General features: G+C 39.8%; 1 protein-coding gene across 1 annotated transcript; it reads left to right on the forward strand.

The window, feature by feature from the left end:
* Window positions 1-557: 557 nt before the first annotated feature.
* On the forward strand, window positions 558-11,530 carry gap43 (growth associated protein 43). The gene is made up of 3 exons (XM_027016177.2): window positions 558-835; window positions 8,594-9,194; window positions 10,703-11,530. Exons 1-3 carry the CDS (start codon window positions 806-808, stop codon window positions 10,780-10,782), a joined length of 711 nt encoding a protein of 236 aa, XP_026871978.2. The 5' UTR covers window positions 558-805; the 3' UTR covers window positions 10,783-11,530.
* Window positions 11,531-12,854: the final 1,324 nt, after the last annotated feature.

A 12,854-nucleotide genomic window follows, 5' to 3' on the forward strand; every position in this document is an offset into this window, starting at 1 on the left:
CCATCCATTCAGCCTTGTTACCATGTGAACAGCACTCAGAAAATGCAGGAGAGACTTAATGTTCGGCCTTCCAACTGCCACCAAATATACTGCATACCAGATATGAACAATCACACCTGATTTCAGTGAGGATGGGATTAATAATGGCTAGATGGATCAATTGGGGCTGGGTCCATCCTGCAGAGAACCACACTGAGAACCTACTAATAGGCAATAGGACCACCGCCCTAAATGTGGAGAAAAAAGGAAGAGAGTCGGTGTGTGTGGCGGGGGGTGGGGTGTTGGAAGAGTCTGGACAGATTGGAGATATTCAGTCATTCATATATGCTACAGGAATGGGTGGGGTTATAGCCTAAGCATGGGGGGAGGAGGGGGGCCCATTGGGTGGATTCATCTGTGTGGGAGAGAGAGAAATGGAGAGAGAGAGTGAGAGTGAGTGAGGGAGGTAGAGGAAGAGAGAGAGTGAGTGAGAGAGGTAGAGAGAGAGAGAGAGAGAGAGAGAGAGAGAGAGAGAGAGAGAGAGAGAGAGAGAGAGGAGGGGTTTATAGGGTGGGTTAGTAGCCATTGTTAGGCAGCTTGTCTCAGAGCGAGCTACAAGCCGACGAGTGGACTGTGTGTGGGCCAACTGTAATGAGTAAAAGCATCAGACATCTCAGCTGTTGATACAGCCGGAGTGCGTGTACGAGAGAGTGAGAGAGCGAGTGAGGGAGAGCGAGAGAGAGAGAGCGAGAGAGGGAGAGAGGGAGTGTGAGAGAAGTGAAAAAAAGGAAGGAAAAGAAGACGAAAAAGAAAGGATACTACAAGTATGCTGTGCTGTATAAGAAGAACAAAGCCGGTAAATACTCTTTATCTTTTTATTCTTCATTTTTGAGCATTTATTTGTGATTTGAATACAGGCTTTTTTTTAATCTGCTGTGACTTCACTCTCCACTAGCTTCTCAGATAGCCTTGAAAAATCTGACACGCCTTGCTAATGTAATTAAGGTGGTAACAATATGACTGGAGGACTACAGTTCTGTATTAATGGAATTTATATTCTGATATGACTGCATCAGCCACTGACATCAACCAGTTTAGATCAAATAACCAATCTGGATTTGACTTTGCATCAAAGCTTGCACCTGTGATTCAGGTGCATTTGCAGTGATTCCTTAATAGGTTTGCTTCAATCAAGCTTCTCTTTGTTAATAAATGTTGCATAATATAAAACGAGGAATTATTAAAATTGTTTTAAGGCAACAGTTAACGCAAACGTAATTACGGTGGTAATGCATTTTGGGTGTAATTAGGTGCCGGCGTGAAGACAGAGTTCTAAGTTTGAACTGAAAAAAGGGTGGGGTGCGGACTCATTTGGCAGTTACATGGCCGCGGTCTCTAGGGAGACCGGAGCATATATGAATTAGTGCCTTAGAAACATTATGATTGTCCTGGGACATAAAGTGTACATTCTTACTACGGATTTCTAAAGAGCGACACCTGTTCTTTCGGACATGCACGGGTTCTTTCTCCATTATTGTCTGAGAGCGCGTATTCCCATTTCTTTTACTGAGAAGAGAGGTGCAGTGAACGCGAAGGTGGGTCTGGGGAATCTCGGAAAATTCGCTGCGATTCTCTCATATAAGACAGATAAACGCGCTTTTTGTTAGGCATACCGGGTGTATACAGCGCCGTTAATCGCTTTTATTTCTCAAAAAACAATAATTTCAAGCAGCACTTCACAGTATGACTACATGTCACTGTATGACTCATTGTCGTTTTTACCGGCCAGTGTGCGTTGTATTAGAAACAGGAAGGCTTTGCTTTCCCGGGTATTTTGTATTAAATTCCAATGGCACAGTACAGCTCGCACAAGCCCAAATTCATGTCTGCACGTATATAGTTGGAACTGTCAGTAAAGACCCACTCTTGCAGGCGCGAAGCCGGTTGCCACGTCGCTTTTGACGAATAAAGTGCTTGACAGTACGTGAGGCGGCGTGTTAAAGCCGTAGAAAAACGGGAGGTTCCGTGTAACGATGCACCGAAAAGCGGACGGTAAGGGAACGAGGTGCAGGTGGCACAGTTAGGAGATGGTTATGATTGTGGAGGGGGTGTCCGTTACACTCTCGCCGCCTTTGTTCTTGGACGACAAGGCTAATTAGCCACAGACCAGAGGCAGTTATAAGTTCTGTAAATAAAGACGCATACTGCCACTTTGCATAGCTGAGCCAAAAATCCCTCACACTTGGATTAGGCGCTCATCGTCCTGGTCGGCAACCGTGAAGTCATATTTACCTGGACCCACGCTCCTGCGGGAGTCGGCAGGATAAAAGGGTGTGGTGCTGCGCGTGAGAAACGAGAGAACGAGACGGGAGATTTCGCTGCAGACTGCAACACCCTCACGCATGCTTCCGTCTCACCACCTACAAAAAAAACAGGGCACCTTTTCAAATAACCCATATAGGATGATATTGTGTAACTGCTGGTTTAGCTTGCACGAACTGTTGACATATAGCCTACTTTGATAGGTTGTGTCTACAAGGAAAGTGCAGCAGCTCAGTACACTTTGTGACTGTCGTGGAGTATGGAATCGCATTTGTTAGAATATAATTTTTAATGTAAATCGTATTGCACATAACTCGGTTAAACTAGGTGCAATCCGACTACATGCCTTATTCCCGTGTCGAGAGACTTCTCGCCGGGGCGATGAATTTTAAGTAGACGTCCAGCGGTGATGCGTTGTCTTGAATATTCATGTACAAGAAAACCCACAGTATCTGCATTTATGTTGCGATCTAACGATTTTTCGGTCTTTTCTCTCTCTCCCGACCTGAAATCCTTAACGGTACCTTAAGTATGGCTGCGCGGTGACGTGGGGGAGGGGAATTTAAAGCGCTATCTCCGACACTCCGCCGGGGCGTGGTTCACAGCTATGCCGTACCACTGGGCGACACCAACGCGCCACCATAAAACAGAAACGTCTTATTCGACACGGTACCGGCTAGGTGAAATACTAGGAACTGTATCTTGAATAATGCTTTATAGGAGGAAGGCTTCATGCATAAAAATCCAGTTAGCACGAGCACCACGTACACAACGTTCCTGCGTTGTGATAGTGTGTCCAGATTTTCAGATACCATGTCCATCTGTATATACTGTAAATTAAGATATATAAATTGCCATCTATATAAATATATTAAATTAATTAATTAAATGGCACATAAAGTTGGTTCTTTCAAACCAGATGACTGTCTCATTTTCAGCATCCATTTTACTTTAAGAGACTGCCATGCTTCAGATCAACAGATATTTCTATAAATCACATATCATTTGACTATAAATCCTTTGGACAGTTAGATATGCATACTTATCAGCTAGCAGGAAATAATTACTTGGATAGCAAGAACAATGCATTATGATTCCAAAATGTCCACTTGCTTTCTGAAAGGTACCTTGAACAATAAAAACAAATAATCCAGAAATAATCCCTTCCCCTTGCCAGTTTAGTGCTACTGTGAGTCCTGATGATACAGTTACCTGGAAATCAAGGCCAGACTCCATGCTGACATAAAGGTAATTCAAACCAACTGCATGTGGAGGATGGGTAAATACATTGTGTTAACCCCAAGGCCCTGCCTTCTCTTTAAACAGCTCCATTGCAGCTGTCTCATAATGAACTGCATGAGTTATGGCTGCACACTGGTGCATTTGCTCTGAACTGCAACTCGGTGTCAATCATTTGGATTGGACAGGCTTCCTCTAACAGGCATGGACTGATGTGAGCTTGATTGTTCACAACTTCTCTGACAGTTTTCATATGTAACTGGCCATCTTCAATGACTAATTCAATGCTGGTTTGTTGTTAAGAGGAAAGCATAATTTAAAGTTCATGGTAACAAGTCGCAAAGAGTACATAAATCTGCCTAATAAAATCAAAATTATTACAAATAAACAAAACATCAGATTATTTCATCTTCATATTACAATCAGAGCATAAATGTCAAACAAAATTTAAGAAGCATTAGTTATGTCTTTTTTGATGATCACTTACCATATATTGTCTCAATATATTTTCTGGTCAAAAACCTCACAAATGGGAATGATTTCATGCAAAAATTCAGAAACTATTAGTCATCTTTGTGGTAAATTACATTATTTTCAGGTTTCAGACTAAGCATTTAAAACTGCCATGGGTAACCTTCTTAAACCTAAGGGTTGTTCCAATTGCCACACTTTAATGCATATGGTATCTCAAACCTAGATACCATATAATTGTAGTATTAGCAATATTCCATAGATCATCCTCCTTTGCTTTTTTTTTTTTTTTTTTTTTTTTTTTTTTTTTCGCTTTTTAGTATAGTTTGTTCCTTTTTTAAGAACCTTGTGTTCAACAAAGGCCCTAACAGTATTTACCTCAGAGACAGGGTCCACTGGTGTAATTTGCAGATGATGTCATGGTCTCGAGTGATCGGAGATTGAAATGACGGGAGTGACTCATGAGAAATGAGTCATTCGGCAGAAGCAGCTACAAGACATTGCCTGTTACTGCGCAGCCTTGCTAACAGCACACAATATCTATATCGTTAGCCATTTTACAGAACACATGCTGCTCTAATCTCAGACTAAGCAACAGGTTTCCTAATAAGGGGAAATACTTACCTTGCCTCATATACACTAATTACATTTAGGAATAGTAACATTCACAATTAAACAAGGCTTTTAAAATCAAATTTATTTTAATATACATGGTTTTGTGTGCAAATATAAACATTCCTCATTCACTATTAGACATCAGTGAAGCTTTATAAAGCTGTAAAGAAGATCTCATTGTGCAAGAGTATTTGCGTTTATAGCTGATTGGCTGATAGGTTTAACAGGAAAAATTATTACAATACACAGGAGACAATATGGTACAACATAAGCAGATGAGATGAGTGTATTGATTGCTTATTGATTATAAATAGCTTACAGTGTCAGTAAGAGTGACTACAGCTGTCTTTCCTTTAAGGGAAACTATCGCAAATTAAAATAGTGGCCTTAACAATGAGACTTCTTCCATAGAATGCACATGTCCTCTCACCTCATATAACTCCTCTAGCTCATTACTAAGGATCCAGTAACAGAAAAGCCAACACAAGAATCTGGCCCCATCTCAGAACCTGACTCGGCACTGTGTGGTGCCAGATGCCTTTGAGATGCCCCATTAAAGTGTAACAGGGAGTATGTGAATGGCCACCGCTGTCTTATCTGTGCAGGAAACCAGGATCTAACTGGGTCAAGGCAATGTTTCAGTGTCTACAGCACATTAATTTGTGAACTTGACTTAGGAGCTAAGATACAATGTTCTAGTAGAATTTTGCCATAAGACTATAGAAGAATCTGTTTGCTTGGTTTTTTAGTCAGATCCATTAAGTGACAATGACTCTATTATTTTCACTTTAATTCTTGTCCCAGATGGCTCACACTCAACTGGTCCTTTGATTAATAACTTATAAACGAGTTGTCAGCATTAAAATTTCAGTATTATACCATAAAGACTTTTAAATAATCCAAGAAAGCACCTATAATATAGAAAAAAAACCTTTATATAAAATGTAGATATCTTAATTTTTTTTTTACATTTTATTTTCACCAGCAATGTATTATTTTCATAATACATCTACAATGGATTATAATTTGATTCAGATTCACCTCCTTATTTCTGCATAATATCCCTGATTTTGTTTTTCAGTTTATGCTTGGATAATCATTTTATTATTTCTTTGCAATTGTTTGACTTAAATATATCGTTCATACATTATTTGTCATTTTTCATTTAAATTTTTTCGATTATGTTTTGTTTTTTCATTAGAGACATATGAGTATTAAAATAACATCCATTTGGTGGGGAAATCAGCTGAGGATCCTGGCATGAAAAGGTAAACAAGCTCTCACTTATTCATGTCCCCAGTCTGCCACACCATGCTTGTCAAATTTAAAACCTTCCTCTAAAAAAGCTTTAAACAACATTTCTCATTTGGACTGTGCATTGTTAGCATGCTAATACATCAATAATATGTGTTATTACAATATTAGCCACATGTTTTACTTTATCAAAATGATTAAATTACACTGTGTGATGGATGTTTAAAGGATGGCCTTTAATTTGTAGTGAGTGATGTTATAAAGGGCTAACACCTTTAATGCTATAATGCTTCCTGTGTACCATGCTAGTATCACAAGACTATAAAATCCCATAACTAACATGTACCACTTCTCTGTGGTAGGAACATTGAAATTTGAGTATGTTATTGTAACACCAAAAATACATGGTCTGTCTACAAGTCTTCATAATAGAGTTTAGGTAAGAAACATTTTGAAAAATCAGTGCAACTCAAAACCTTCCCATGTTTCCCAGTCATTTATATTTACAAACGTTTTTACAGACTCCTAATCTGGATTTAACAGGCCATTCCCTCTAGCTGTAAATGCCGACTTCAACTGAGTTATAGTTTTAGGATTAATAGCTCTCGACCCCTTTTTGATTGTGGCCTCTGCAGCACTTCCATGAGCACAGCGGGTACTTGAGCCATACATCATCAGGATTGTTCAGCCGTGCTCCATTTTGAACATGCCTTTTGAATGTCCAGTCATTGCTGATCAGCTCCAATGCTGCCATTTGGTCTCTCAGTGGTTCCTGGCACCCATGAGTGCAGGACAGAAGGAGAGGTTTTATGTGTGAACATTGGGAGCTGAGGGACTGTCCCCACCCACTTGCTCCGTTATTGCCAGGTGCCAAGAAGCATTTGACTAATGAGGCAGTGAATTTTTATACTTTATAGATGAAAAATCCTGTACAAAAACTACATTAAGGGCATCATCTAAGTTGCTGTGGACTCTCTTGTATCAGCATATAGACAGAACATCCTGTTGCAAACCAAGGACACAGTAGCAATTTCCCTGATATCACCAATCAAATATCTGGCATTTACACCACATACAGATTACGTACACTTCATCTTGCACCCCACCTCCTGCAGCTGTGATTGGTTAAGGTGCATAACAAGACTGACTAGTTGTAAACTTACTATTTGTTCTGTGGAGAGAAGCATAGATCTCAGGATGTGCATTGCCAGTGACCAAGATCCCTGGAGGTCTTTGGCCATGGAGCTGTGAGCGAGGGCACGGTGATGGGAGCCTTACAAAAGCCGCAGAGGGCATGGTAATGGATGCATAGTGGCCTTACAGAAGCCGCAGAAGTAGTTGCCCAGGTAGAGCTTCGCAGTGCGTGACTGAGGCAGCTCATTAAACACTGAACCAAAACCTCGACTGCCCGGTGATCCACAAGAAAACGGCAGACTCATCAGGAAGTCAGCCAAGATCCCCTGTCAGAGTGAATGCAACGATACACTTGATATACACTGTCCATTATCATCTATGGGCTGATTATAGATTTTTTGCATTTAGCGTCAAAATGGAGCTGTCTGTTTTTAATGTGCTTAATTTTGATAAGCTTGATTTGACAAGCCTGATTTCATTTAGCCCAGACTCTGAGGCTGGTGAAATGCTGTGGTTATTGGTCAGTGCTGTGGTTCAAACTGTGGGGGTTTCCTCACTGCCCCACAGGATCAGTGTGCTCTTACGCATGGAAGTTTAACAGACATATTGAATGCTTTCTGGTTGCCTTTGTGGCTGCAGCTACTGGTGTTTGGCCTGTTGTTAGCCAGCCTGTTCTGTGCAACAGATCCTTATCGAGCTTTACTTTCAAAATGCTGTGAATTGTTTTCTTGAATTTTGAATTTTTTCTAAAAGATGAATTTTTTTTGGAAATAAATTTTTTTTATAAAGGTTCCTGGTACATTTTTACAGTATGTGTCATATTCAAATTATCTGTCATAATATCATATAGTGTCCTGTGGAGCATGTGCTCCTGCGAGGTGATTAAAGTGCAGCAGGGTGTCCTTGCTGGAGCTGTTGGATGGTTAGCTCGAGCAAGGGATCGGCAAACTTCCTGGATTCTTTAGATATTTCAGTGACATTACAAGGAGTTCAAACAAGTATAATGAATACATAATCCCAACCAAAAAGAGAAATGGTTGTGAAAAGGCCATTATATGAAAAGCAGAACTCTATTAAAAGAAAACACACATATAATTCATTTTAATTTTAATTGTCAGTTTGAAGTTAAACAGCTAAACCTCTGTAGTGCCCTGCCCACTGGCTTCAGCCCTGCAGCCTGTGTTAAATGTAAGGCATCTCACTGCTGCATGACTGCCGGCCCCCCACCGCAAGAGGTTTAATCCCTGCTATGGAATCAGAATTGCCAGGACTAAACCAGTGCACTGCAAGTTTAGTCAACCCTGGAAAACAATGGATTTAATTTCACTCCTCTTAAACATAGTGTTTTTGTGTTTTGACTCTTATCTGATGCAATCTCTGTGAATAATGACAGTTTAGTGAAAGCTTGGGTGTTTTTCCACAGTTTTGGCTAGTGCAATCTACAGAAAAAAACAATAAATAATTTGTGTGCACTAACTTGCTCATCGTTCCGCTCAGATTTGATACTCAGTTCATGCTGTGATTAAAGAGGCTTCTGAAACTGCATGTGACCTTACCTAATGCTGTTCCTGTCTCTTAGGTGGAGAAGAACGAAGAGGCTGATCAGGAGATCAAACAAGATGGCACCAAACCAGAAGACAAAGCCCACAAGGCTGCCACCAAGATCCAGGCCAGCTTCCGTGGGCATATCATCCGTAAAAAGATGAAGGATGATGATAAGGAGGAGGACAGTCCTGCCACACAGGAGGTGTCAGCTGAGGAGGCAGCTGAGGCATCAGCTGACGAGCCCAAGACTGAGGAGGGTGGTGAAAAGAAGGATGCCACCTCCCCAACAGCAGAGAAACCTGGTGAAGGCAGTGCCACCAAGCCTGGGGAGGGGAAGGCCAAGAGCCCTGTGGCCGAACCACCTGCTAATTCTCCAGCAGTCGATGAGAGCAAGGCTGAAGCTCCTCCCACTTCACCCTCAGAACCGCCCACCAAACAGGAAGTGAATGAGGAAGTGAAGGAGGCAGAGAAGCCTAAAGAGGCAGAGGGTGCCAGTGAGGCTGAGAAGCCCTTGGAGAACATGAACGCAGACCAGAAAGAGAAGGAGGTGAAGGCGGAAGCCAAACAAGCCGATGTGCCTGCTGCTAGCGAGACCGCTGATCGTGAGGATGCAGACCAAACACAAGACAAAAAAGGTGAGTCACCGCAGAAAATGAAATGATTGTAATCGAAGGAGTGAAAATAACATATTGCAAATTTTTAAGAATGCACCAATTTAATTTGAAAGATAAAGGAGAGTTGGTTGCTGGTTTTTATAGTTTTTACACAGGCTTCTTGCAAAATCTAATATAAACTTTACCCAGTGTTATGTGTTTCATTTGATATAAATTGTCACAAGCTGAATTTCCTATACAGTAAGGTGTTTGCTCATTTGTATCATCATTTGCATACTCAAACCTGTAGTGGCTAGAGCTGACTGTAAACCCATCATTAATGATACACAGATCATACAAATACACTAATTAAGCACTGAAATTTGAATTCTTTTTATAAATGGAATGACATGTTTGCTTTTACTTCCTGCACTTAAAAAGAGTACTCTTCACTCTTGTATTACTATTATGGATCAGAACATGCATAGTCTGGATAACAGCACTCTTTTGTTTGGTTGGATTTGCTATGTGAGTATACATAAGAAAAGCTAGAAAATTGGTTTCTTAATCAGGAACCAGCACAATGGAAATGTTACTAAAGATTGCTCTGCTAAGTAATGATTGCGGCACGTATTACAACAGTAGAGTTAAAATAAAACCACCACATTCATGAGACCAATCAAAGTACATGCCATAATTAAATGTGATGATGATGTGTTGCCATTTCCTCACTGGGCCCTTTAGTGCCCTCAGACCTTTAAAGATTGGAGTATGTCATTAGCATGTTTTGAGGAAGGCTAGTAGCAGCTTAATGAAAAAGATGATAAAACCAAACAAAATCAGCTATGCAATGGGATAAACTTGAATTAAAGAATATTAGCGATAAAACTAAAATCTAAGCACACCTTATCAAAAAAATGAAAAGACAGAAGACAGAACCTTAAGCTGAGATACAAAGCACATTTTCAAGCACAGGACCATTCATAGTCTGGCACAATTTGCTGCGCATGTCTAACGCTACAGAATCAGCTGTTACTGCATGACAGTGATCGTTGAAGGGAAAACAGGATGAATCTTCAGCTAACTGAATTACAGAATTGATTTCTTACCTCTGTAGTTTCGTCTTTAATTGTGTGGTGGTTTTGCCTTGAGATCCATACTGATGTGGGCCACTCAACTTAATCTGAAGTGCATGAATTAACCACAATTAATCTGTTCTATCAGATTCTGTATAGCTGTGCATACAATTATCAACCTTTAAGAGCATTGTTTACTGCCACTTCAGGAAGACAGCCTGACTCTAAACCGTTTAGTCAAGTATAAAAACTTCAGCCAAACTGTTATCTGTCAAAGCAAAGATTCTCACTGAACATGCATACTAAGACAATCAATCATGTGTTTAAACATGTGACTGACTGCAGGTAACTCCATGTAAAAATAGACCTTACACATTATTGCTAATTTTGGTAATTTAATTATATTTAAGAACCACATGATGTTGCTCATTTGAGCATGTGAAAAGGAGTATTTTTTGACATTTCCATTCACAGATGCTGCAGAGATTTGTGAGCCAGCAGACGGGGTTGGTTCAGAAGCAGGCAAGGAAGAGAATGAGGATGAGAATGCTTAAGAAGATGCAAAATTGTAAAACGATAACAACTAATTAAAAGGTTTCTCTTTGCCCTCTGATTGTAAAGACAGTCAGTTTTAATTTGTTTGTCCAATATTTTTTTTGTGTGTGGCAATGACTTTCTTACATCCTGGGGGGAGTTTCCATATGCAACTTGCGGCTCAAGCTAGCAGTGAAGTGATCTGGTGCTGACTGCTTCAGTGTGCAAGAAACAGACAAGAAATCAACCCAGTACTTTCATGAACTCCACCAAAGGACAGATCATACATTTTCTTACTCTATCTGACTTGTTGAACTTGGTTTGCATTTATAGTTATTCACTTGCAGAACCCTTTTCCATTCACCATAGTAGTAGTGCACTGCTGTTTAACAGGGAGAAGTATTATTCCCTTTCAGTGTTCTATGTTGATGCATTGTTTTGGCCAGCATTTCATAGATAGCTTGAACCCATTTGACTCATTTGCATGGGAATTCCTCCGGAGAGGAAAACCTTCTCGCAGTCACAATAGCCAAAATGTGTGGCTTCTTTTCGATGTCCTTGGTGTTGTTATGACAGTTTGATATCAATTGGATATATTCCTGCGCTGATGTTCAAAATGAAAAGAAAATCAAACAAATTTTTAAAAAAACAGCAATTTCCTATGTTTACGTGAGTGCAATGTCAAGTATGAATCTAAAAGGAGTTAACTTGTGAAAAAAAACTTTCAGTGTCTGTTTTCAAAATAAAGAAATGTGCCAATTATCATTACAAGATGGGTGTGTTTTCTTTATATGCCTGTATGTCCTACATACTACATGCTAATTAATTGCAGCGTACTGTAGTTCAGTGTAATACACAAGGTTTCCAAAGGACTAGACCTTTTGAACAAAGGTCCTTTTTATGCCCGCACGCGCACACACACACACACACACACACACACACACACACACACACACACACACACACACACACACACACACACACACACACCTACCTAATCCTAACGAGTCTCCCCCAATGCCATCAAAATCTAAATCCTTGCATAGCTTTAGCTCTGAGCACTACACTGCTCTGATACTGCACACTTGTTGTGGCCAATGACAGCTGCTGGGTGGAACATTATCATTGGAGGGATGGCCGCTACACTACACTGTTTTTTTCTTTTTGTCTCTACTGCCACCTAGAGTTAACTCCTTCAACTGCTGATAAAGAATTAGAACGTTTGTCTATTCATCTACCAGAGAAAACATCAGTACTTGTTTGCAATGTTTGTTTACATTATCTATGTATGATTCACATAAATAATATAATTTGCTATTCTGTTGCATCTGTGGGATAAGTTAAATGTTTAAAAAATGAGAATAAGTTTGAAATAAACTATGTATTATTATTATTGATTATATAGTAGCCTGCCCACAGGTCCTACTTTTGTAATTATTGGTGCTGACATAAACCCACCCTGGTTACTGGCCTTGTTAGTCTGTTCTTTTCACCAAGTCATGTCTGAGCAGGTGATAACACACTATAGGCACTGCCATGGTGGAGGGTTAGCCTCGAGCAGAGGGAGGATTGTAAAAAAAAATTAAATCCTCCATCCTGTTGTGGTGGTGCTATAGAACTCTGACTACAGCTGTTCTCTACCTGAACATTATCTAATGTTTCTTGTCCTGATCTTAAAAAATAAACCAAGGAATAGCATTTTGTATGTAAGTCATGTAAATGAATATTATGTATTAATGATTTTGGCAAGTTACCTCAATTATAGGAAGCAACAATAACCAGAGTAAAAAATAAAGATGATATTTAAAACCAGTAATCAAAACTGCTTCTAAACAAAAAATAATGCTAGAATGCTAGTGTGTTTTTATATAACAAACCAAATCTATAAGGACAGAGTCAGCATCCAGATTTGTCAGCCAATTACCTGTTACATTTTTATGATCTTTGTTGCACCAGGAACTAAAATCTGGCTGTTTTAGGTATGTTTCTAGTCCAGCTATAACATACAATAACTATGAACATAAAATCTACATTTCAAAGAGTGTACTTCTAAATAACTCACAGGATGCCAAATCTTTCAATCTATGAATGA

This window comes from Electrophorus electricus, chromosome 15, assembly GCF_013358815.1.
Source record: "Electrophorus electricus isolate fEleEle1 chromosome 15, fEleEle1.pri, whole genome shotgun sequence".
Taxonomy (NCBI): domain Eukaryota; kingdom Metazoa; phylum Chordata; class Actinopteri; order Gymnotiformes; family Gymnotidae; genus Electrophorus; species Electrophorus electricus.

What these genes read in the sequence shown, in the direction of transcription:
- gap43 (XM_027016177.2), top strand. Translation starts at nt 806, where the DNA reads ATGCTGTGCTGTATAAGAAGAACAAAGCCG. An exon ending in GTATAAGAAGAACAAAGCCG is followed by an intron (nt 836 to 8,593) that starts GTAAATACTCTT and finishes CCTGTCTCTTAG; the next exon opens with GTGGAGAAGAACGAAGAGGC. An exon ending in CCAAACACAAGACAAAAAAG is followed by an intron (nt 9,195 to 10,702) that starts GTGAGTCACCGC and finishes TTCCATTCACAG; the next exon opens with ATGCTGCAGAGATTTGTGAG.